The 23,739-nt window shown below is 37.4% G+C and overlaps 1 protein-coding gene across 2 annotated transcripts in view; it reads right to left on the bottom strand.

The window, feature by feature from the left end:
* SLC30A5 (solute carrier family 30 member 5) overlaps positions 1–22,128 on the bottom strand; it is a 31,545-nt gene extending 9,417 nt beyond the window's left edge. The window contains exons 1-12 of one of the 2 annotated variants that reach the window (XM_069492858.1): positions 21,787–22,128; positions 15,528–15,650; positions 13,963–14,029; positions 12,679–12,764; positions 8,629–8,716; positions 5,507–5,594; positions 4,245–4,321; positions 3,842–4,012; positions 2,324–2,612; positions 1,927–2,135; positions 1,165–1,322; positions 186–315 (exon numbers count right to left, since the gene is read on the bottom strand). In XM_069492858.1, the coding sequence (XP_069348959.1) occupies positions 186–315; positions 1,165–1,322; positions 1,927–2,135; positions 2,324–2,612; positions 3,842–4,012; positions 4,245–4,321; positions 5,507–5,594; positions 8,629–8,716; positions 12,679–12,764; positions 13,963–14,029; positions 15,528–15,650; positions 21,787–21,875 (1,575 nt within the window). In that variant the 5' untranslated portion in view covers positions 21,876–22,128. Of the gene's footprint in view, positions 1–185; positions 316–1,164; positions 1,323–1,926; positions 2,136–2,323; positions 2,613–3,841; positions 4,013–4,244; positions 4,322–5,506; positions 5,595–8,628; positions 8,717–12,678; positions 12,765–13,068; positions 13,115–13,960; positions 14,030–15,527; positions 15,651–21,786 lie in introns of those variants that run through there. The other variant, XM_069492859.1, reaches the window with a different exon arrangement.
* Between the last annotated feature and the right edge of the window lie 1,611 nt (positions 22,129–23,739).

Below are 23,739 nucleotides of genomic sequence, written 5' to 3'. Positions count from 1 at the left end.
AACCACCATGCCCAACCAGATTGACTGCTAAGAGTCAGCAGTATATGTAAATAGCAAGATAGGAAGTTATTAATGTGTTAAGTAAAAAATAAAACCTTCCCCTATCAATAACTACAAATAGTTAAACTTTCACATGGACAAAACTTTATGAGTAGAAATTCAAATAAAAAAATAAAAAGACTTACTGTTAACATGTGTGTGTCTAATTCTGGAGGATCAATCAATCTAGCCACTGACTCCATAAACACAAAAAAAGCTATTACTATTAGAAAGAGTCCATTAATAAATCCAGAGAGAATTTCTATTCGGCCATACCTAAAAACATAGAATACTTTTTAGAAAAGAAAAATGACAAATATTTTAAAAATATAAACATTACTCTATAATGAGGAAACAAGTCCAGATTTTAAAACTACTAAATAATAATATTAGAAAATTACTATTTCAAATATTATATTAATGCTGGAAGGTCTTTCTGTACACATAACTCCTTGTTAAAAATTTGATATATTCATCAAAGTCCTTCTTTAGTGTTCCTCTTACACAAAGCCTTTCCTAATTTTCTAGCAAGGAGTTATTAATATTAATATTTCTCCCTGCTTTAAACAGTTGATGTGCTGTGTATCTCTGTCATGGCGCACAGATTCTGCTTTGTACCAAAATCATTAGTATTTTTGGCTCATCCGTCTTTCAAAATATAAACAGTTGAGAGTAAGAGCTGAATTTATTAATTTAGAGTAGATGTGATCAAAATGCCTCATAAAAAGGGATTCTAGTATTTGCTGAAATGAATTATTTGCTTAATGGAAGGATATTTTCATGTGTAGCGACTTCAAATTTTGAATACTCTTTCAAACAGCAAAGATGTGAATGACCATGGACATTCCATTGCCTCAAAGAAATATGTTAAGCAAAGAACTCAAGATTTTAACTGAATTTTGGCCCTTGCCTAAAAAGAGGATTTGTAGGGGAGTATAATCTTGAATTTACTGCCATGCAGTACTTATCAAACACTTGGTTCATATCCCCTTGTCTACTTCAAATTAAGGAAAAATGAAGATCTGAAAACTATTTGTATTAAAAATAATACAATTTTATTCCTAAAATGGAATTTGCACTTCATATTTTTTTTATTATGCTTTATCACCTTGATAGTGTACCTACCCATAAGAGAAAATCCGCGTGGCTTTCCATCTACTCATCAGGGCAGCAAAAAGTCCCATGACCAAAGCAGAGCAGTCAAAGAGCATGTGAAATCCATCTGAGATCAGACCCAGACTATTGGTCAGCACACCATAGAATAATTCCACAAAGGTAAAAAGCTAAAAATGTTAAAGAAAAAAAAAAAAAATAGGAAGAGTATGTTGGGAAATAGGTTTCAATAGAGATTTATCAGATTTCAATCAAGGGGATTTTAATCTTTAATTCTACAAACCTTAATTGAAAATCTGCTATAACTCTGCCTCTTTAGGTATTGAGTGATGTTACTGCCACTTATACCAGAAACCTCATTTCATATAAATTTTGTAAGAAACTAAGATAAATCAGATATATTCATTTTATAAACTATTTAAAAGGAGAGAATTTTTTATTTTTACATGTGTAAAAAATAATAAACAAGGCTATAAAATGTTAGCAATCAGTGGTCTGTAGTGAAATCCTATATGGAGTAGATAAAACTCCTTAAATACCACTGTATTTACTCATTTGAAAGAGCATACTAAATCAACACTTCTAAATGTCTCAAACCCCGTTTGCAAAAGTAGTCCAAATATGATCCTGTAATTCTGTTAGTACTTAGAGAAAATGTAAATTTTAGCCCATTTCTAATTATCATAAATTTGAAAATTACTAAAATTACACCAGAACTGTTAAAATTAAAATATTAAGCTTTTAAGATATGCCACTAATATTTAAAAATCTTACCAGATTCAAGCACAAGAAGTAAAAGATCTGCCTGGAGTCACTTTCCTCGAGAATTTGTTTTAGTGATTCCTTAATAAACCTAGGAATTGATTGAGAGCTATGCTGGAAAGCATCACCCATGAAGTTATAAAGAGGTGTTCCTTCAGGAGAATATCCAATAAGAGTACCTTTCTGTCCTCTCTTAGAGGGAGAGGATAAGATGTTGGCAGCTACAACAAGGAAAAAAAAAAAAGAATATTGCAAAAGTTTTAAAAGTTTAAGCTATCAAAAACCAACAAGGTAACTGTCAGCATGAAATGCAAACACTGCAGAATGTCCCAAATTAAATAAAAGATTTGATCATCAGAATCCATAGAGAGAAATTTGTTAAAATAAAAACAAGCAAGAACATGCTTACACAAAATGAAGAATATCGCGCTCACTACCACTCCTCCAGATAGGACATGTTCAGTGCTCTCCTGGTGTGCTGCTTTGTTCATAGCCCGAAGCTGGTCTGTTATTGGATGTGTCCAAAAATTTCCAAAAAGGAGAGCACTAATAAAAATGGGAAAGGATCCATAGCGAGCACACTTGGAAACTTCCATTTTGACTGAACAAATGGAATCCACATAGAAATCCAGGATCATGACAAAAAAGATAACTGTTGCAAAAGGCATAATGAGAGAAAACCAAGACTCGACTTTACTCTAGAAATTAAAAAAAAAAAAAGAAAAAAGTCAAGACTATATGGGTATAAAGTTCACATCTTACAAGATGCTTTTGTTAATCTTATATATAAGCAGATATTCTCATGATTCAGTATGTTTCATAAAACACCCAGACTTAAGAGCTACAAGACACTGGCACTTCTCCCCAGTATTCTCCAAAGGATTAAACAACAAAAAGCATTGGCCAGGCATGGTAGCTCACACCTATAATCGCAGCACTTTGGAAGGCTGAGGTGGGAGGATTGCTTGATGCCACGAGTTTGAGACCAGCCTGGGCAACACAGACCCCATCTCTACAAAAAACTGAAAAAAAAAAAAAAATAAATAAATAAATAAATAAATAAATAGATAGATTAGCCTGGCATGGTGGTGTACACCTGTAGTCTCAGCTACTCAGGAGGCTGGGATGGGAGAATCGCTTGACCCCAGAAGTTTGAGGCTTCACTGAGCTATGCTTGTGCCACTCCAGTGCACTCCAGCCTGGATGACAGAGCAAGACCCTGTCTCAAAAAACCAAACCAAACCAAAAAAGGATTATTAATACTTTGATAAATACTAAGTGACCCACAATGCTTAAGCCTAACATGTAGTTTTTAATTGTTGTTACTTCAACTGATTCCTTTGGGATGTGAAGCATATGTAAATGTAATAGTATTTTTTTTTTTTTTTTTTTTTTTTTTGAGACAGAGTCTCACTCTGTTGCCCAGGCTAGAGTGAGTGCCGTGGCATCAGCCTAGCTCACAGCAACCTCAAACTCCTGGGCTCAAGCAATCCTACTGCCTCAGCCTCCCGAGTAGCTGGGACTACAGGCATGCACCACCATGCCCGGCTAATTTTTTCTATATATATTTTTAACTGTCCATATAACTTCTTTCTATTTTTAGTAGAGATGGGGTCTCACTCTTGCTCAGGCTGGTCTCGAACTCCTGAGCTCAAACGATCCGCCCACCTCGGCCTCCCAGAGTGCTAGGATTACAGGCGTGAGCCACCGCGCCCGGCCTGTAATAGTATTTGATTTGTATGTTTTATAAACAATAAAATTAACTCCAAAATATTGTTTTAAAAACTATAGAGAAAAAGCAAAGATATTATAAAAGCCATTTTCAACCTCAAATTAAAATAAAATACAATACCAAACTAAAATACTAAACTAAAATTTTAAATAACAGCAATTCATTTTAGTTCTATCAATAAATTCTTGTTCTTACCTCAGTTGTCACAGAAAGAACAATGACCCACGGGCACAAGAGAAGAACAGAAACAAGATGGGATAAAGCTTGAAGACGTTTGGCTCCACCAACATCTATAGAGAGCTTTCTGGAAGCTGTATGAAAACCAACTTTACAACACAAAGCCAGTACTAGCAACAATACTCCACCCTGTAAGTAAAATTAGATAAGTCTCATTAGAAACCCATACAGTGCAACACTCAAATCTATGATATTTGAAGAAACAGAACCAGCATGTTTTTTCCATATCCTCACTTAACTATTAAATGGCAGGCAATATTGTAAATTACTGATAACTTACTTCAAATGTACTTTTATAGTTATAGTTGCTATAACTTTTCAGAATCTTTTCATTCCCTTAGCAACAAAGACAAGAACATACCTTGTGATCTGCCACACCTAAGAATGCAATGGCTGTGTAAAGCATGTGAGTTAGAGCACTGTCATGATGTCCTTCAGCTAAGTGAGTTGGAGTAAAGGTAAAAATTCCAAAAATTAAGTCTTTGAAACCTGAAGTTCTCCTGGAATTTTAGCTGCATTATTTTGGGTTGAGTATACACTGGTCTGGGGGCCCCAAACCTGACTACCCTCAATAACATGTTTCCCTTAAAAACAAAGCAAAACAAAATGATACAACATTTAATTCCAGGACCTGATTTACACATTGGAATGCCTGTATTTCAATTGTTTTCTCTAAAACAATTATAATAGTGCTTAAGATAAAGTTGGTACATTTCAGTAGTTAACTGCCACAAGACATATGCATACATACTGTAGGTAGTACAAAGGGACAAAAGCAAGGAATCTCTTTGGATCATTCCTGTCCAATGAAAGTGAGGTTGCCCTTCTTTAGTGACACATAAAATCAGTCCTAAATCTGTCTTTTAAGTCACTGACCACATAAGCCTCAGGAAAGGAAGTAGAAAGGGGTGGGGAGTGGGGAATAAAGGTTGTATCACAGGCAACTCTGAGCATTTTCAAAATCATGCTCCTCTCTCTCATTGTCACAAAGTAAATTATTATTAGTTTACTAATAAGTTTTAGGGCAGTGAGTATCAGTACCTAGAAGAATTAAAACCGGTGCTCTGAGTTCTGCCGAATAGAGTGGGTAAAAGTGTGTGAATAGAAAAGAACAAAGCTCGTCTGTAGAGTAAAATGAGTGGTCACATTTGACTGGAAAGTTGGGTTTATACAAGGGAAGAGTGGAGGCTGAAGTAGAAATAATTTGGAACAAGAGGATAAATACCAGGTAAGAGAATTTGAATTTTTTCTTTCAGGCAAGAAGTTGCCAAACGTTCTGCATTTACAAACATTTAAATTGTAAATTATAAGGGAGCAAACAGATTATGTTGAGTGGCAAATCATCTATTTTTTTAAGCACCAGATCACTCTAAAATATTCTTTCAATGTTCTTAAATTTCTGAAAACTTAGGGTATTATAGAAGATACTGAGATGCTATAAAATATTTTGACTTAGAATTTGTTCATTATTTGAATACTGATTTAGAACATCTACATTAATCTATGAAAGTTTTATTCATCACTGATCAGTTTAATTCATTTACTCCTTCTTTTCCCATTCTGGCAGTCTTCTATTTTTCTGTAAGACTTTAAATAATGCCCCCATCTATTGCAAAAGGATACGGTGTTCAGCCATTTTAGCCATGAGATCATCATTGTCGAAAAGCAATAAACAGATCACAGCAATAATGAAAAAAGCAGCCCCCCTTGTCTGAAAATAAAGAAAACAGTAATAAGGATGACTTTTTCAAGGGTTGATTTTTAAGATGATAACTATACAAATACTAAAGAAAAGTATTTTTTCCAAATAAATAAAGAAAAATAACATCTGACATTAAAGCCCTTGTATACATTTACAGTATTAACAGTAAGATACAAAAGTAAAGAGATCTAACAAATTCTGCAGAATATTTTAAGGGCATATGAGACACATAATATCGACAACTTCAATTATCTCCTTGCTAACATGGCTAAGCATTGTTACTATGAACAAACTGTTACTGTTTATAGAATTAACCTTCCTAAATCTTACTTCACTTCTGGTTGAAAAGCTAAGCTAAAGTAGCTGAAGGATAATTAGTAGGAATTTATTTCACCTTACAACATGCAAGGGATAGAGAATATTCTAGTTACTACTTCTCTAGGGAAAAAGAATCAAGAAAATTAGCAGTCAGACCCCTACCCCTAACCCTAATATTAAAAATAAATAAATAAAATTATGTCCTCATTCCAGGGAAAGGATTTGACAAAAAATTATGGAAAGGACATATTAGCCTAATTTATGTAAATATTACAGAATGTTAGGTATAAAAGCAATCTAAACCGGGTGCAGTGGCTTGCACCTGTAATCCCAGCTACTTAGGAAACTGAGGCAGGCAGATTGCTTGAACCCAGGAGGTTGAGACCAGCCTGGGCAACATAGTGAGACCCTGTCTCAAAAAAAAAGGCAATCTAAATAGCATTACTTAAACTACAAAGTATATGAAATAAGGAAGAAAAATAAATAAATAGCATTACATTCTATAGTTAAAAATTTATAGATACAACCCTGTATAATAGATATGCTTTTAATATATAACATATATTACTACATAAGTGTATCATATATACTTATAATGGAAGTATAATACTTCTAAGTAAACATTTACAATGAAGTGAGGATACTATTGTATTCATTACATGTTTACCACTGCACTGGATCAATTCTCTGTTAGTGTGGTGGGTATTATGACAAAAGACAGTATAGTAAACATAAAAAAATATAATTTGAAATTTTTTAAGTTTTCATTGAGTTAGGATATGGTAACATCAACAACACTCAAATATGGAAAATATAATTTAATCTTTTGTTAACAAAGAGGGCTATTGAGAATTTTATAATGCTTAGAGTCATAATTAAGAAAAAAAACCCCACAGAATCCTAGACAGATGCCCTGATTCATTTCTAATGAGAAGATATGCAGGATGTATAGTCTCATTTCTGATTATTAGTACAGCCAAACTTTTATTTCTTTAATGTTTTAAAGTCATTTGTGTTTCTTTTGTGAGTTACCTTTCTCTGCTCATTTCTGTTTAGCATCTTAAGCATTTTTCTTAACTGATGTGGAGAGATTTATATATATTTTTTATTTCATTATTATTTTTTCTTTTTTAAACAGTCCCTAGAATTTCTGAAACAAATGATTTATATTTTAAAAGATATGTAAGTCAGGCATGGTGGCTCACACCTATAATTCCAGCACTTTGGGAGGGCAAGGCAGAAGGACTGCTTGACCAGCCTGGGTAACACAGTGAGACTCAATTATTACAAAAAATAAAAAAAATTAGCCAGGTGCAGTGGTGCATGCCTGTAGTGAGGCTGAGGCAGGGGGATCACTTGAGTCCAGGAGTTTGAAGCTGCAGTGAGCTATGATTATGCCATTGTACTTTAGCTCAGGCAACAGAGCAAGACCCTGTCTCCTAAAAGGAGAAAAACTCTTCAATTTATTTGAAATGTACTTGGAGTATTTTATTAGTAAGGGGAAGGATTAAATAGTGGCCTATGCTTTAATCCTGATGACCCAATTTGAAACCTACAGGCTGAATATTCTCTTACTGTGCTATATTTGCCACGTTATTTTATTCATTTTATTAATTTTATTTACCTCCCTCCATTACTTTGCCTGAGAATCCCTTTCAGAACAGGGACCATTACACCTTATTTGTCTTTATTTTTTCTTGCTCCTGTGTCTAGGACAATGCACCATGCATAGGAAACGTTTTATTTGCTAAAACAGAAACATAGTTCCAACAGTTGGGAATTGCAGATTGGTAACTCATATACCAAAAATGGATAATAGTTGAATTACTTAAATGAATAGGGATGTCTTGTTGGCAAAATGTTGCATAAATGTTTATCAGACTTTAAATATAACAAGTTCTTAGGTATTTTCCAAAAAATGATTTACAAGGGTTAAGAATGAGGCAGTAAGGAGGAGAATAGGTACAACATGATCTTTGTGGTACTGTATCAGTTCTATATCTTGGTTATGGTGGTAGTCCTGGTGGTTACACAAATCTATGCATGTGATGAAATTTCACAAACTTACACACAAACACACAAGTGTATTAAAACTTATTAAAACTGTATAAAATCTGAATAAGGTTAATATATTACACCGATGTCAATTTTCTAGTTTTGATAGTGTATTTAAGTTGGGTAAGAAGTTTGAGGGAAACTGAGTGAAGGGTACAGGGACCTCTCTGTACTATTTTTGCAACTTCCTAGGGATCTATATCATTTCAAAATAAAAAGAAAAAAAAATTGTAAGAAAAATGTAAAACTAGCAGAAAAAGCCCCTGCTTTTTTTTTTTTTTTAAGAGAGAGAGTTTTACTCTGTCACTGCCCAGGCTGGAGTGCAATGGCCCAGTCACAGTTCACTGTAACCTCGAACTCCTGTTGCTCAAGTATAAGTGCTCCTCCTGTTTCCACCTCCCAAGTAGCTGGGACTACAGGTACATGCAACCACACCTGGCTACTTTTTAAATTTTTTTGTAGAGATTGGGTCTTGCTATGTTGTCCAATCTGGTCTCAAATTCCTGGTCTCAATTGACCCTCCTGCCCAAAGTGCTAGGATTATAGGCATGAGCCACCACGCCTGGCCTCCTGCATTCTTATAAATGGTAAAGATACAATTTTGTTGCTTTGGATAATATTTCACACTTATACTTTCAATTTCCAAGTAACTGATAATGGAAAATTCTACCTTTGCTGGTCCTCCTCCGGAACTGGTGAACAAAACACTGAGTAGTGAGATGACAACAATATCACTGTGTTCAAATAGCAGCAAAGTCCTATAAAAATAAAGCATTATTCATGGAATATATCGTACCTTTATCAAGAAGCATGAATTCAACTAGAGGTAGAGAAAATAAAATAAATACTTCCCTTTGATTTCACAAAATATTATTTCACAAACACAAATAGGTACAACTGCTTTGGAAACTATTTTGCCATTATGTACTTTAGAAAGATCGAAGATACAAATACCCAAGAATACCACTCCTAGAATTGCATCATACAGATTTCTTGTATATATGTACCAGGTGGTTTATACCAGCATTGTTTACAGTAGGCCAAAAAATATAGGCAATGTACAGTCACGTGCTGCATAATGATGTCTCAATCAAAGACAGACCACAAGTACGAAGGTGGTCCCATGAGATTATAACGCTGCTGAAAAATTCCAATTGCCTAGCTGTTGTATCATATTGCAACACATGTGTTTGTGGTGATGCTGGTATAAACAAACCTACTGAGCTGCCAGTTGTATAAAAGTACAGTACATATTAACTATGCACAGTACATAATACTTGATAACAATAATAAATGACTATGTTAGTGATTTATGCATTTACTATGCTTTTTATCATTATTTTAGAATGTACTCCTACTTATAAAAAAATTAGCAGTAAAACAGCCTCAGGCAGGTCCTTCAGGAGGTATTCCAGAAGGACCTGCCTGTTATGTTATCATAACATATCATCTATTATCATAGATGACAGCTTTCTGCATGTTATTTTCCCTGCAGACTTCCCAGTGGAACAAGATGTGGAGGTGGAAGACAATGATATTGATGATCCTGACCCCATGTAGGCCTAGGTTAATGTGTGTGTTTGTCTTCATTTTTAACAAAAAAGTTTAAAAAGTAAAATAAATAAATAAATTAATAAATTTAAAAATTCTAAAAATAGAAAATCACTTTTAGAATAAGGATATAAAGAAAAATTTTGTACAGCTGTACAATGTGCTTGTGTTTTAAGCTAAGCATTATTACAAAGAGTAAAAAAGTTAAAAAAGAGGATGTTGGTACTTTAAGATGGGAGTCTGCCAACCTCCTCATTTGCTGGCAAATAAACTCTTTCCCTTTCCTCAAAAAAAAAAAAAAAAAAGTTTAAAGTAAAAAAAGTTACAGTAAGCTAAGGTTAATTTATTACTGAAGAAAGAAAATAGCTGGGAAGGGATTAAAAAAACAATTTTTTTGTTTTTTTACAAATTTTGTGTGGCCTAAGTGTGTATAACGTTTATGAAGTCTATAGCAGTGTATAGTAATGTCCTAGGTCTTCAGATTCACTCACCACTCATTCACTTACTGTCTTACCCAGAGCAACTCCAGTCCCACAAGCTCCACTCATAAGTGCCCTGTACAGGTGTACCAATTTTTATCTTTTATACTGTATTTTTATATTTTCTTTTTATGTTTACATGTTTAGACACAGAAATACTTAGCATTGTGTTACAGTTGCCTACGGTATTTAGCACAGTAACATACCGTGTAAATTTGTAGCCTAGGATCCATAGGCTATACCATACAGCCTACATGTGCAGTAAGCTGTATACCATCTAGCTTTGTGTAAGTACACTCTGTGATGTCTGCACAAGCATGAAATTGCCTAATGATAAATTTCTTAGAACATATCCATGTTGTTAAGCAATGCATGACTGTAATTCCATTTATATATAAAGTCAAACACTTTTAAAAAATGACATATGTGGTAAAATTATAAAGAAAACCAAGAGAATGAAAAATAAAACTTAAGACGCTGGTTACATCTAAAGGGAAAGAAGAGGACAGAATCAGGAGAGGCACAAAGGCTTCACAGATATTAGTAAGGTTTTATTTTGGGGACTAGGTATTGCATATATGGATGTCTACTTTAATAGTCTTTAAACATACATATATCTACTCTATTTTATTTATGAAATATTTCTTTAGAAAAATTTAAAAATACTATTACCAGTCAAAAGGCGGCTTTTTTTTTGAAATAGAGTCTTGCTCTGTCAACCCGGGTAGAGTGCAGTTGAGTTATCGTAGCTCACTGCAACCTCAGACTCCTGGGCTCAAGTGATCCTCTTGCCTCAGCCTCCCAAGCAGCTGGAACTATAGGTGTGCACCATGACACCCAACTAATTTTTCTATTTTTAGTAGAGACAGGGTCTTGCTCTTGCTCAGGCTATTCTTGAACTCCTGAGCTCAAGCAATCCTCCTGCCTCGGCCTCCCAGAATGCTAGGATTACAGGCATGCAGAAGGAGGCTTATACAATCTAAATAGTAACAGATTTTCAGGTGATTGTAAAGTAAATTTTTCATTTTGCCTCTTTACCCAAAAATCTGCAATGAGAACATATCAGTGATAACTTTAATACTATTACTATTTGGAAGACTATAATTTAAGAAAATAAATATATCAACAGTGTAATACTAGCCTAAAATAAGACAGACTACGAAATACCAAAGGAGTCTCTCCAATTGGGAAAGTGCATGATGGTCTCAAAGAATGAGAGGGGCACTGGTGGCAGTAAGGGGTTATAAGGACAGGAAGTAGATGACTAAAGGAAGGACCCAAGTAAAATTTAAGTATCTTCCCCTTTCCTCCCTATCCTAACACACAGGGACAGTGATTTAGTAATATATGAACCAAAACATAATTTCTTGAATAAGAAATTTAAAATATTGCAGATAAGCAACAGCACCACTCAATCATATTAAAGCGTAAGCTGAAAAAGCTCTCCCCAGGCTGAGAAACTCAGCCAGATTTCCCACACCTCCAGGATGTTGCTGCTACCATGGATAGGGATGTGACGTTTGGAATTACACATACTCTGCATCTGACAAAGTATAGGGCAAATAAGCCAAAGGGACCCCAATCCAGAAGCTATTCTATTGGCCGTGAGAGGGCAAAGGACTTCCTACAAAGCATTTCCCATCCTTCACTTTCCATTATTCTGAGTGAGATCCTTTAGAACATCCTTCATTTGACTCCTTACCTCTCACCGTCATATTCACCTCTTATCAATGGCAAGGTACTTTTTCTTACACTTCCCCACTAAGTAAAACCCTTCAGAGACAGAAAAATATTAAAAAGAATGCTTATGTACAGTTGCACTATTAAGTGGCCCTTAAGCAGCTCATTTGCACATTTCCTTCCTAAACAAGCCCATTTGCATAAAAAGATTATATAGATCCAGGGGAAGATGAAATGAGAGTAGTCTATTTAACCCACCCACACCTTTAATCTGATGATTGACACATTATTCCCAAAATATTTATTTACAAGTTTACAAGGCTACGGTGCTCTTAAAGATTTTGCTCTCTTCTTTCTTGGTTGTAGCTCACTACAGCTTCGAACTCCTGGGCACAAGCCATCCTCCTCCTGCCTCAGCCTCTCCCGTAGCTGGGACTACAGGTGCTTACCACCACGCCTGGCTAATTTTTAAAAATTTTTTGTAGAGACAGGTCTCACTATGTTGCCCAAGCTGGTCTTGAACTCCTGGCCTAAAGCAAGCCTCTCCCAAAGTGCTGCTATTACAGGTATGAGCTACTGTTCCCAGCCTTATTGGTTGATTTTAGTTACGATTTTAGATCTTTTAGCTTCTAAATCAGTATAGAAGCGGTCACTAAAAATGATTTTTTAAAAAAGTCACTTATGCTAAAAATTTTCTGAAACTCTTTGGATTCTAACTTCTAACTAGTAAAATATTTATGACATACTCTGGTTTCTCTTCAGATCGTATAAATCTTTTGCCTTTTAAAATATTTAGGACAAATCATGGATAAATATATTAATGGTAGTCACCAAAGAACTATCCACAAACTAAACAAATTCTCCTCCCCGGGACCCATTTGTTGAATTCTATCCAATGCTACAGAAGTGACAGAATCATTTATACAAATAAATATTTGACATAAAATATAGAACAAAGTTAATATTCAAAACAAAAATATAAACCATTCACAATATGCATTTTTATTTACCTTAGTGGTCCACAAAGAGTAAGGCCAAAAAACCACAAGAGTGAAATGATACACCCAGCAATTGCATGTTTAAATATTTTGATCCACTATAAATGGAAAAAAAAAAATTAAAAATTTCAGTCACAAGTTTTGCTAAAATCTCAACCTTATTATAAATAAAACACAGAGAAAGATAATTAACAAATATTTTAAAGGTGAAGTGAAAATAATTAAATATTTTGAAATGAAATAGAAAACGTTAAGATCTTTTGACTAATTCTAGATTTGAAAGACAGTGTTCTGCTTTCCATTATCTATATGCTTGTCTATTGTTAGATCTTGAAATCTTTTTCTACAAAGTACAATTTTGTTTTCTGAATTTCTCACTAGTTTCCTAGGAACTCTTAAGTTTTAGTCTTTAAATTCTTTTTCATCAGGAATTTTTAATGGTCCAATATTTGAAAAAGAGAAAAAAAGTTACGATGGGGTTTAAATATTAATCCCATTTTAAAAAATGTTCTTGGTCTCTAAAGCAGAAGTACTTAAATTTGCCATTCTAATTAAAAAAATCATAGTGTAGTTTTCTAAGTAGTGGCATAAAGCAAATATGTAGTAGGGTATAACTGCTGTCCAAAGAAGTGGTAATGTGGGATAATTATGTAAAATGTAGGACATTTCTGGCATGAAGTTTGAATCTCAGCTGTCTAAAGGGAAAAGTGACAATGATGATGAGGGTGACATGTTGCATCCTAATATGTACTGCATACTCATTATGTGCCAGGCATTATTCTAAGAACTTCATATGTATTAATTTATTTATCCCTCATAGCTCCATTTTACAGGTGAGCAAATTAAGGTAGAGAGAAATTAAGTAACTTGCCCAACATAAGGCTCAGTAAGTAGGATAGGCAGAACATGAATTTGCCTGACTCCAGAGGCCTCTCTTAACCCCTGTGCTTTATCAGCCTCCCAGTGACATTTGTACTAGGCTTTTGGGCATAGCTTCATGTTTGATTTGTAAATCTTTCAGAATAAAAACCCAGTATTAAAGAACCCAATTATATAAACGCTTTTATATTTTTTACCCTTTTCTGTATTTTTAAATATTCCATTATCTTAGCATTTTATAGTTTACTCTTAAAGCCTCTATTCTGAAAAGACAAGTCAAGAGCAAGTTAACCCTAGAAGTGTTCTGCTGTGTACTTAAGTCATTCATTAGTACCCCTGATCAAAAAAATAAGCATTGTTACCCTCACCCACTGAATGGGAAGCTGTTAGGAATAAAAGATTCTGCAAAAACCTTACCTGGTGTTTGGTAATAGTTTTCCCAGAAGAAAATGGCTTTTGAAACAAAACCATAAAAAATGCAGTCCTGTAAATATTGAAACATTAATATATTAATATTAATATTAAATACATGATAGTTTTAAGTAAAGATACTTATTTTAAACAAATATAGTAGAACTTGAAAGGCATGTTATCCTCAAGAAATCATACTGGAGAACTATATTTATTTTAATAAGGCTCCCATTGCAACATTTTGGGAACTCTTGTTTTGTTATTTAAATTTTTTTAGAGATAGGGTCTTGCTCTATGCCCAGGCTGAGTGCAGGGGCCTGATCATAGTTCACTGTAACCTTGAATTCCTGGGCTCAAGTGATATTCCTGCCTCAGCCTCCCAAGCAGCTGGGACTAAAGGCACGTGAGACCATGGCTGGCTAATTTTTAAATTTTTTGTAGAGACAGGGTCTTGGTATGTTGCCCAGGCTAGTCTCAAACTCCTGGCTTCAAGCAATCCTCTCACCTTGGCCCCCCAAAGTGCTGGGATTACAGGTGTGAGCCACTGCAGCTGGCCAGAACTCCTTTTGTAATTGTCTTCAGAACTAGATCACAGGCCACAAAAGTAAAATAGTGTATTTTTTTTATACCTTGAAATATCGAAGAAAATAATTCCTGTCTTCTCTAAAATTCAGTAATAGTACATTTTAAAATAATATAATAGAAATAAAGAAAATACTAATATGTTCCTACCTTTCACACTGCCAAAATAGTTATAAAAAATTGTATACAACAGGTGCTTAAAATTTCCTAGTCAAGAATCTTTTCCCCAAACTACCAAAATTATACTCCCAAGAGTCTCTAACAGATTTTTATTAACACAGAGGGTGGTCATTATCAATCTCAAGACCCAGAAATCTTTACTGAGAATGAATATTTTATTATATATAGAATAATGTAATGTTTATATTATGTGAGGACCCTGTCCTATGAAGGGATTATGTAGTGAACACACTCTAGCATGCTTTAACTTAGAAAATGAGGAGTATTTGTGCTGAGACAAGCCTCAGGTAACATTTCTGCACCTGCTTGCAGATTGGGCTATATCAGTGAAATAGTCTGGGAATCCCTAGGGTCCCTGAGCCATTTCAGGGAGTCTGCAAGGTCAAAACCACTTTCATAAAATACCAAGACATTATTTGCCTCTCACTCTTAGTCTCTCAGAAGCGTACAACAAAGTTTTTCAGAGGCTTATATCAGATGATATAAGATATTGCAACAGGTTGAATGCTAGAGCAGATATGAGAATCCAGCTGACCTCTATTAAGCCAGCTATTAAAAGAAATTTATAAAAATTTCATTGACACAAGTCTATGTTTTGGTAAGTAATTAGAGTACAACAATCCCTTTTCTTTTGTCTCTTTGTGCTCTAACCTTTAAGTATTCTTCCATTTCAAAAAAATATATCAAATACTTGTCAGGAGGAATAAATTGCACAAAAAATTCCATGTAAAGTTTCCTAAACATACTCAGTTAAAATGGGATTTTCAAAGAATAAAAAAAATTAAGGAAAAAACTCCATACACACTCACCCAAGTTTTAATATAAAAATGAATTGAACAATGTGAACTGCTTTTAGGAGATCATATGATTCAAATAGTCCCACAGCTTTCAAAAATTTAGTGAAACATAGTAACACAATATATTTTGTTAACCTGAAAAATAAAAACAGAAACAAATTTTAGTATCAATGAAATGACAAGGAACTCATTAATCTGTTTTCTTTTACAATAGAGGTCATTACAGAAACCACAGAAATATACATAAACAAAAAAACAATAAAAAATTCCCAAACAATTCACCATTCACATCATTAACTACTGTTAACATTTTGGCATATATACTTCTGGTTTCTTTTCAATGTATATGAATGATTGTGTGTAGATATAGTTTATTTTTTGTTAAAGCACCAAACCAAAAATAAAACATTCTTGGTTGAGTTGGGCTAATCTTGTAATATACTTTTTAACTTAATTAACTTAACTCCTTCAAACAAATAAGAACAAAACAGAAACTAAATTCTGTGATGAAACTAGAGGACCAAAATATAGGAAGAAACAGAGGAATGGTAAATGCCTTTGGTTTGCCCCTCCCTCTGCCTTGCAAAGTGACTATAGTGAGGGTTATGGTTGAAAAGGCAAGTAACCAGACCTACAGAGTCCTGAAAAGGCTGAGGAGTTGGAAGCACCCTGGAGGGGGAGCGAGAAGCTGAAAAGGGGAGGAGCCTTAAGAAGTCTTCCGGGTAATAGGATCCCCAGGTTCCTGCCCAGAAAAGTCAAGCAATTATCCTTCCTCAACTAGTACAGGAGTCATGAGGCTTAGCCTCTGGCAAGGTCTAGATAGAAGGTAAAGAGGAAACGAAGGATGAGGTACTGGGCTTTTTAAAAATGTGGAGATGAAAAAGACGTTTCCCTTCTTAATCCTTCCTCCTCTTCTCTCATTTAACTGCAATATCCCAACAGCCAGGCTTCAACCTCCCAGCAGAACCCTTCTGGGACACCTACCACATCTCTAGCAATTGTCTAGGCATGAAAGTAAATGTCTATGTACTAGAAAAAAATAGGACACTAACATTTAAGAGGTAAAAAACACTTTATAGACATTCTTTAGCCTACTTCCTCTCCTGTTGTACACTGGGAAGTTGAAGCCCAGAGAGCTAGGTAGAGTCAAGCCCATGTTTCTTAAGTGTGTCCTTTCTAATATAGCACATAGAAAATCAAAGTTCACCTAAAAGGCTTTTGAGGGTTCCCGTCTTCTCAAATGTTCCCAATTATATATGCACAATGGCCCACAGTAAAATAATGTCTAAATATGAAAGACAAAATATATATCAAAACCTAAGATTAATTTGGACTTTGGCCTATTTAAGCTAGAGAAAAAAGTCCTAAAGACTTAAGTATAGCCAGGTGTGGTGGCATGCCCTGTAGTCCAGCTACTAGGGAGGCTGAGGTGGGAGGATCACTAGAACCTAGGAGTTATACTCCTTAAGCTCTTAACTAGGTGTAAAAATAAGGCAGCAGGAACGAAGCAAGAAGACAAAGAACCACACTGTAAACAGATAGGGAGGGGAAAAAACAAAGACCAGGAAAAATAGAGTTACATTAAAATCACAGCAGTCCAGAAATTCTTGATGTCAGCAAAGAATCTTGCACATCCACTGTAGGGCTATTTGGCCCTTTTTCAAATATTCTTTGCTCGCTTACAGTGTGCCAGATGCCAAACGTGGCCAATGAGATCTAAGGGAAGTCTCACAGGGTGGCTTCAGGTATAGACTTTCCTCTTCCTGATAAAAGGGCAAGATGCACCTGGAATTACTTCTTTCACCATTCTCCTGCCTTAAAGGGGGACTTTTATCTAAAATTTATCTAAGAAAAATTTTATCTAAAGCTGCCACATCTATTTTATAACAAATCTGAATATGAAAGCCAATACACTAATGATGACAGAGAGGAAAGACACAAAGAATTCAGGTCCCAGATGTTATCACTGAAGGTTCTGAACAAACACCAGCAACCTCTGGTTTCTTTTATGTGAGAAGGATAAATCCCTATTTGTTTAAACCTGTTAGTTTTGTTACAACTAAATACATTTCTAGGTGATATCTAAGACACAGTGTATGGGAAACCCTGTCCTTATGGAGCTCTCAGTCTACTGGACAGACAAGTAAACAAATATTTCTGTGACCTAGGTAAGTTAACAGAATTCTAAAATAACATGTGGAAGCAACTAATTTTAGGGAAGTGAAAGACATCTTCACAGAGTTCGAGATGTATACGAAGATAGCAAGGAAAGGTAAAGGGTATTTCAAAGTATAGGGAGCAGCATATGCAACACACCAGTAGTAGGAAGGAGCCTTTGACTTCCTATTTAAACTCAGTTCACCAGATGATGCTCATAAAGACCAGAAGTCATCAAGGAAAAGATAAATTATATTTATTATACTTAAGGCAATCACAGCAACAACAAACATAAAGAAATGGGACCTGATCAAATTGAAAGCTTTTGCACAGCCAAGGAAACTATCATGAGAGCAAACAGACAACCTACAGAATGGGAGAAAATATTTGCATGCTGCACATCTGATAAAGGGCTGATAACCAGAATCTATACAGAACTCAGAAAAATCAGCAAGAAAAAAATCAAACAACCCTATCAAAAAGTGGTCAAAGGTCATGAACAGAAACTTTTCAAAAGAAGATAGACTAATGGCCAACAAACATATGAAAAAATGCTCAACATCTCTAATCATCAGGGAAATGTAAATCAAAACCACAATGAGATATCACTTAACTCCAGTGAGAATGGCTTTTATCAAAAAGTCCCAAAACAAAAAATGTTGGCATGGACGTGACTCATACACTGTTGGTGGGACTGCAAACTAGTACAACCTCGATGGAAAGCAATATGGAGATACCTCGAAGAGCTACAAGTAGAACTAACATTTGATCCAGCAATCCCATTACTGGGTATCTACTCAAAGGAAAAAAAGGCATTCTATAAAAAAGACATCTGTCCTAGAATGTTTATAATGGCACAATTCAAAATTGTAAAGATGTGGAAACAACCCAAGCGCCCATCAATACATGAGTGGATTAATAAAATGTGGTATATGTATACCATAGAGTTCTATTCAGCCACAAAAACAATGGTGATCTAGCACCTCTTGTAGTATCCTGGATAGAGCTGGAGCCCATTCTACTAAGTGAAGTATCACAAGAATGGAAAAACAAGCACCACATGTACTCACCGTCAAATTGGTATTAACTGATCAACACTTATGTGCACGTTTAGTGGTAACATTCATCGGGTGTCGGGCAGGTTGAGGGAGGAGGAGGGGATGGGTATATTCACACCTAATGGGTGCGCTGTGCACCTTCTGGGGGATGAACACGCTTGAAGCTCTGACTCAGGTGGGGCAGAGGCAATATATGTAACCTAAACATTTGTACACCCGTAATATACTGAAATAAAAAAAAAATTGTATTTCCAAAAAAAAAAAGGCAAGGTAATATACAGATTTTTAAATAACTTCTGTCTAAAGTATTAACAAAACTAAAAATTTGGCACTTAAATGGCAACATTTAGTCATACATGCAAAATACTTCCTTATAATATATTACTATTGTAATTTTTCTGACACTCATTTTATTTCCCTTTTAAACTAAAAGAAAAAAAAACCATAGAGATTACAAAAGTAATCTCTGAATAGCTGGTTGTTGTAAGTTTTAAATAAAATCATCCCCACTTTCCTCTTCATAGGTAACCAATTTGATACATCCTTCCAAACTTTTTCCTTTGCATCTCCATGTATATATACATATTATATACATTTACACATTCACAATTGTACACATATTTTGAAATTGCTGTGGGAAAAGGAGGCAAAGAAGCCACACATTGATGAGCAGACATTCCTAGTTCATGTTAAAGGGGGAAATAACAGCTTCATTTACTAGGGAGTAAAGGTTGGGGAGAGGAGAGGAATGGGAGGCTCTTAAACAGGGGCCTTAACCCCTGAACCACTACCCCCTGGGCAACACAAGGGGATTCAATTCACTTCCCCAAATTATAAATCATTATTTGCCATTGATTAGTCTCATTAAAGGTATCACTGGTCTTTTCTGTGAAGGCTTAGAATGTTCTCTGGTTCTCTAAACCTGAAATTGCTGATATTTGGATTTGGGCTCAAATCTGCTTCTTGGGCTTTGCTCACTGCAGCAGTAGTTCACAGTTCTTTGGCTAAAAAATAAAAAACCAGTGTGTAATTCAAGTTCAATTCATTCAATAAATATTTATGTGTCTACTAAACGTAGAAGGCATTATCCATGGAGTCTGAAATAATGAGGACTCCCAACTCATTCATTAGTTTTTTGACCTTGGGAAAATTTTTTAACTTTTCTTCGACTCGGTTTCCTGATCTGTGAAACAAGGATACCACTACTTAGTTTGTAGGACTGTTGTAAGAATTAAATGAGATGATGCACTAAAGCACTTGGAACATAGGAGGTGCTCAACAAATGTTGGCTATCACCCCCTCCACCCTTCTTTGCCAAAAGGACTTAAGCCAAAATAGAAGCCGTTATTTAAAACAATACATATTTTTTATGAATTTAGGCATAAAAATATCCACAATTAAAGGGTCTTTCAATTAGTTTTCTCTTCTTTCTTTCTTTTTTTTTTTTTTTTTGAGACAGAGTCTCACTCTGTTGCCCGGGCTAGAGTGAGTGCCATGGCGTCAGCCTAGCTCACAGCAACCTCAAACTCCTGGGCTCAAGCGATCCTACTGCCTCAGCCTCCCGAGTAGCTGGGACTATAGGCACGCGCCACCATGCCCGGCTAATTTTTTCTATATATGTTTTTAGTTGTCCATATAATTTTGTTTCTATTTTTAGTAGAGACGGGGTCTCGCTCTTGCTCAGGCTGGCCTCGAACTCCTGACCTTGAGCAATCCACCCGCCTCGGCCTCCCAGAGTGCTAGGATTACAGGCATGAGCCACCGCGCCCGGCCCACTTTTTTTTTTTTTTTGATACAGAGTCTCGCTCTGTTGCCTGGGCTAGAGTGCTGTGGCGTCAGCCTAGCTCACAGCAACCTCAAACTCCTGGGCTCAAGCAATCCTTCTGCCTCAGCCTCCCAAGTAGCTGGGACTACAGGCATGTGCCATCATGCCCGGCTAACTTTTTCTATGTATTCTTAGCTGTCCAGATCATTTCTTCCTATTTTTAGTAGAGACAGGGTCTCGCTTTTGCTCAGGCTGGTCTCGGACTCCTGACCTCAAGCGATCCTCCCGCCTCGGCCTCCCAGAGTTCTAGAATTACAGGTGTGAGCAACCGCGCCCGGCCTGATACGCTGTTATTTACAAAATCAGATATTCAAAATAGATTAGAAAATTAAAAATTTATGCTACAAAAATGCAGTTGGTTAAAGTTCTGTTCCAGCATCATATGCAGTGTTCCTTCCCTTTTCATTAAAAAGGTTATGTTAGTAATGCTATTTACTACAGTTCTAAAGAATTTATCACTCTCAAAAAAAATATTCAAGAACGAAAAAACTTAACCTCTTTAAAAAATGAAGGCAGTGAACACCAGGTTCCACCCAAATTGGTGGGCCACATTTTATGCATCTTTGACACCACCTCTGAACTTAGATCAGGAAGTACATACTCATAAGTGGTCACTGAAGCTCTCTGTCCCTTACCTTTTGGTGTTGGTGGGAGGATTTGAGAGAGTAAAGGGGAATTTCTGTACTGTTTGAATTTTTTGACAACAAGCACACATTTCTTAATTAATAATAAAATAAACCAAAAAAGAAACGGGGCTGGATTCCTGATGTGCTGGGTTAACTTGAACATCCGAGTTCATCTGGTGACATTTTCCCCTAATTTACGTACGGAGACGTCAGAATGGGTAAGTAATCACCAAACTATTTCAGGGAGAAACAGCCAAGAGAAATGTTTCTCACAGATGAGAAAAACCTCTCACGTGAACTGGCGGGCAGTTCTAAGGTTGATAGTCTGCCCTGAAACCCTGCAACTCCTGCAGAAGCTTCCTGGATTATAAAGCGTTCATTCTGCAGCGGGCGCCAGACAAGCCAAGGGAACCTAGAGGCAGCCTGCAAGCAGCAAAGCCAAGGGAGGGGACGGAGGGGTCTGGGGCGCGTGCTGACCCCGGGACGTTCCGTGCTGTCAGCGGGGACGGAGGGAGGCCAGGGAAGGTGTGTCCGGAGCGAGCGGGCTGGCAGCTGCCGTCCTAGTCCGCGCGTGAACGAGCGGCGAGTCTGGATCGGCCCCTTACCGAGCGCTGGGCACGTCCACCGGCCCGAGGCCGCCTCCACCGCCGCCGCCGGGGCCGGCCAGTACGTCCCCGCCGTATTTCTCCTCCATCCCGGGGCTCAGGAGCCGCCGCCGCTGCCCCCGCCGCGGGGTTTCCTCATGTCTCGCCGCTACCGCGGACCAGCGGACACAGGCGGGTCACTCCCCCATGGCAGCGGCCCCGTCAGGTCCCCGCAAGCCGGGCCGCCGCCGTCGCTGTCCCCAGCTCCGGCTCACACACGCGCGTCGGGACTAGGCCGCGGGCAGTTCGGCGGCGCCGGGTTCCCGAGAGGCACACCAGGCGGGACGTTGCCAGGCCACGTCATCCGGCCCAGCAGCCCTCTCTCCCGGGGGAGTGCCCAGCCACTTGCGCTTGCGCACAGCATAACACTCGCCTTTCCTCGCCCCTTCTTAGGCTCCTCCCATCGCGGGGAGACGGATCGAATCCCCGCCCCCCATCAGCCTCTGCGGTGGACGCAGGCGGCCCACTTAGCTGTCCCTGCAGCGCCACCTATGGGCCGCCACTGGCACAGCGAGTTCCAGTGTTCCGTAAGTGCAATGACGGGGGGGCTTAAAAAAATGTACAAGTTGTGTGATTAAACAAAGCTCACAATCCCTCTGCGTTAGGAATTTCTTTTTTTTCTTTTTTGAAAGAGTCTCGCTCTGTCCCTCGGGCTAGAGTAGTGCGCGGCATCCTCACAGCTCACTGCAACCTCAAACTCCTGGGCTCAAGCGAGCCCCTAGCCTCCTGCGTTAGCCTCCTTGAGTAGCTGGGACTACAGGCATGTGGCAACACGCCTGGCTAATCTTTCTAATTTTGGGTAGAGATGGGGCCTTGCCGTTGCTCAGGCTGGTCTTGAACTGCTGGCCTCAGGCAACCCTCCCGCCTCCGCCTAGAGTGCTAGCATTACAGGCGTGAGCCGCCACGCACGGCCAGGGTTTCTTAATTTAGGACTGTAACGTGTGCTTTTCCTCAGAGTTTGTGTATGAATCAACATTTTTCTGATAAGAAAGCCAAAGTCTTGGCCGGGCATGGTGGCTCACTCCTGTAGTCCCAGCTACTCGGGAGGCTGAGGCAGGAGGATCGCCTGAGCCCAGGAGTGAGGTTGCTGTGAGCTCGGCTGACGCCACAGCACTCTAGCCTGGGCAACAGAGTGAGACTCTGTCTCAAGAAACAAACCAACAAAAAAAGCCAAAGTCTTAAAAGTGTGGGTGACCCCCACAGAAATAACTGTGTTTGAATATGTAGAGAATCTATTGTAAATAGTGGGCTAGCCTTTTCTTTTGAACAACTCTCTTGATGGACTTTGGAGAGGAGAAACTTGCATTTGGCCAAAGTTTCCCTTCTCTGCAAATTACCTCAGGGCAATTTTCCTGGAGTGACTGTGGGTATCTTTATGGCCTTCTCTCCCACCCTGACAACTGAACCTAAACGATTTCTGAAGGAAGGATTCTCTTTGCCAGCAGGGAGCCTGGGGCCATCTATCAAAAGAATGCTTTTGTGGTTTTCCGTTTGGGGGCTGGAAAACTGATAGTGATCGCTAGACAAAGGCCTTGGAATTGAAGTGTGTGAGGACAGAACGCAGGAGAAGGAAGGGGATTTGGTTAAGTGTTGCTGTACACAATGTTTTATCCTCTTTTTGAAAAGAAAAGAATAGAATTTCTTTAAATTCTGGCTGTGAAACTGTGCTACTTATCCAGGCACATCTTAAAACAGGCCAGGGAGTTATTTTTCCGTTGCTAAAAAGTTAGGAACGTAAGCTCCTGTGTCAGTCTTAGTTTGAATCCCAACTCTGCCACTGACTAATTGTGGGACTTTGGGTCAGTCGCTTGGCCTTTCTGTACCTCGGTTTTCTTATCTGTAAAATAGGAATAGTAATATCTATATCATAGGGTTGTTGGAAAGATTATATGCGTTAATATGTGAAAGGTATCT

This window comes from Eulemur rufifrons, chromosome 17 (genome assembly GCF_041146395.1).
Source record: "Eulemur rufifrons isolate Redbay chromosome 17, OSU_ERuf_1, whole genome shotgun sequence".
NCBI classification, from domain to species: domain Eukaryota; kingdom Metazoa; phylum Chordata; class Mammalia; order Primates; family Lemuridae; genus Eulemur; species Eulemur rufifrons.
The sequence above is the reverse complement of the archived record's forward strand: the minus strand, read 5'-3'. Positions and strand labels throughout refer to the sequence as shown.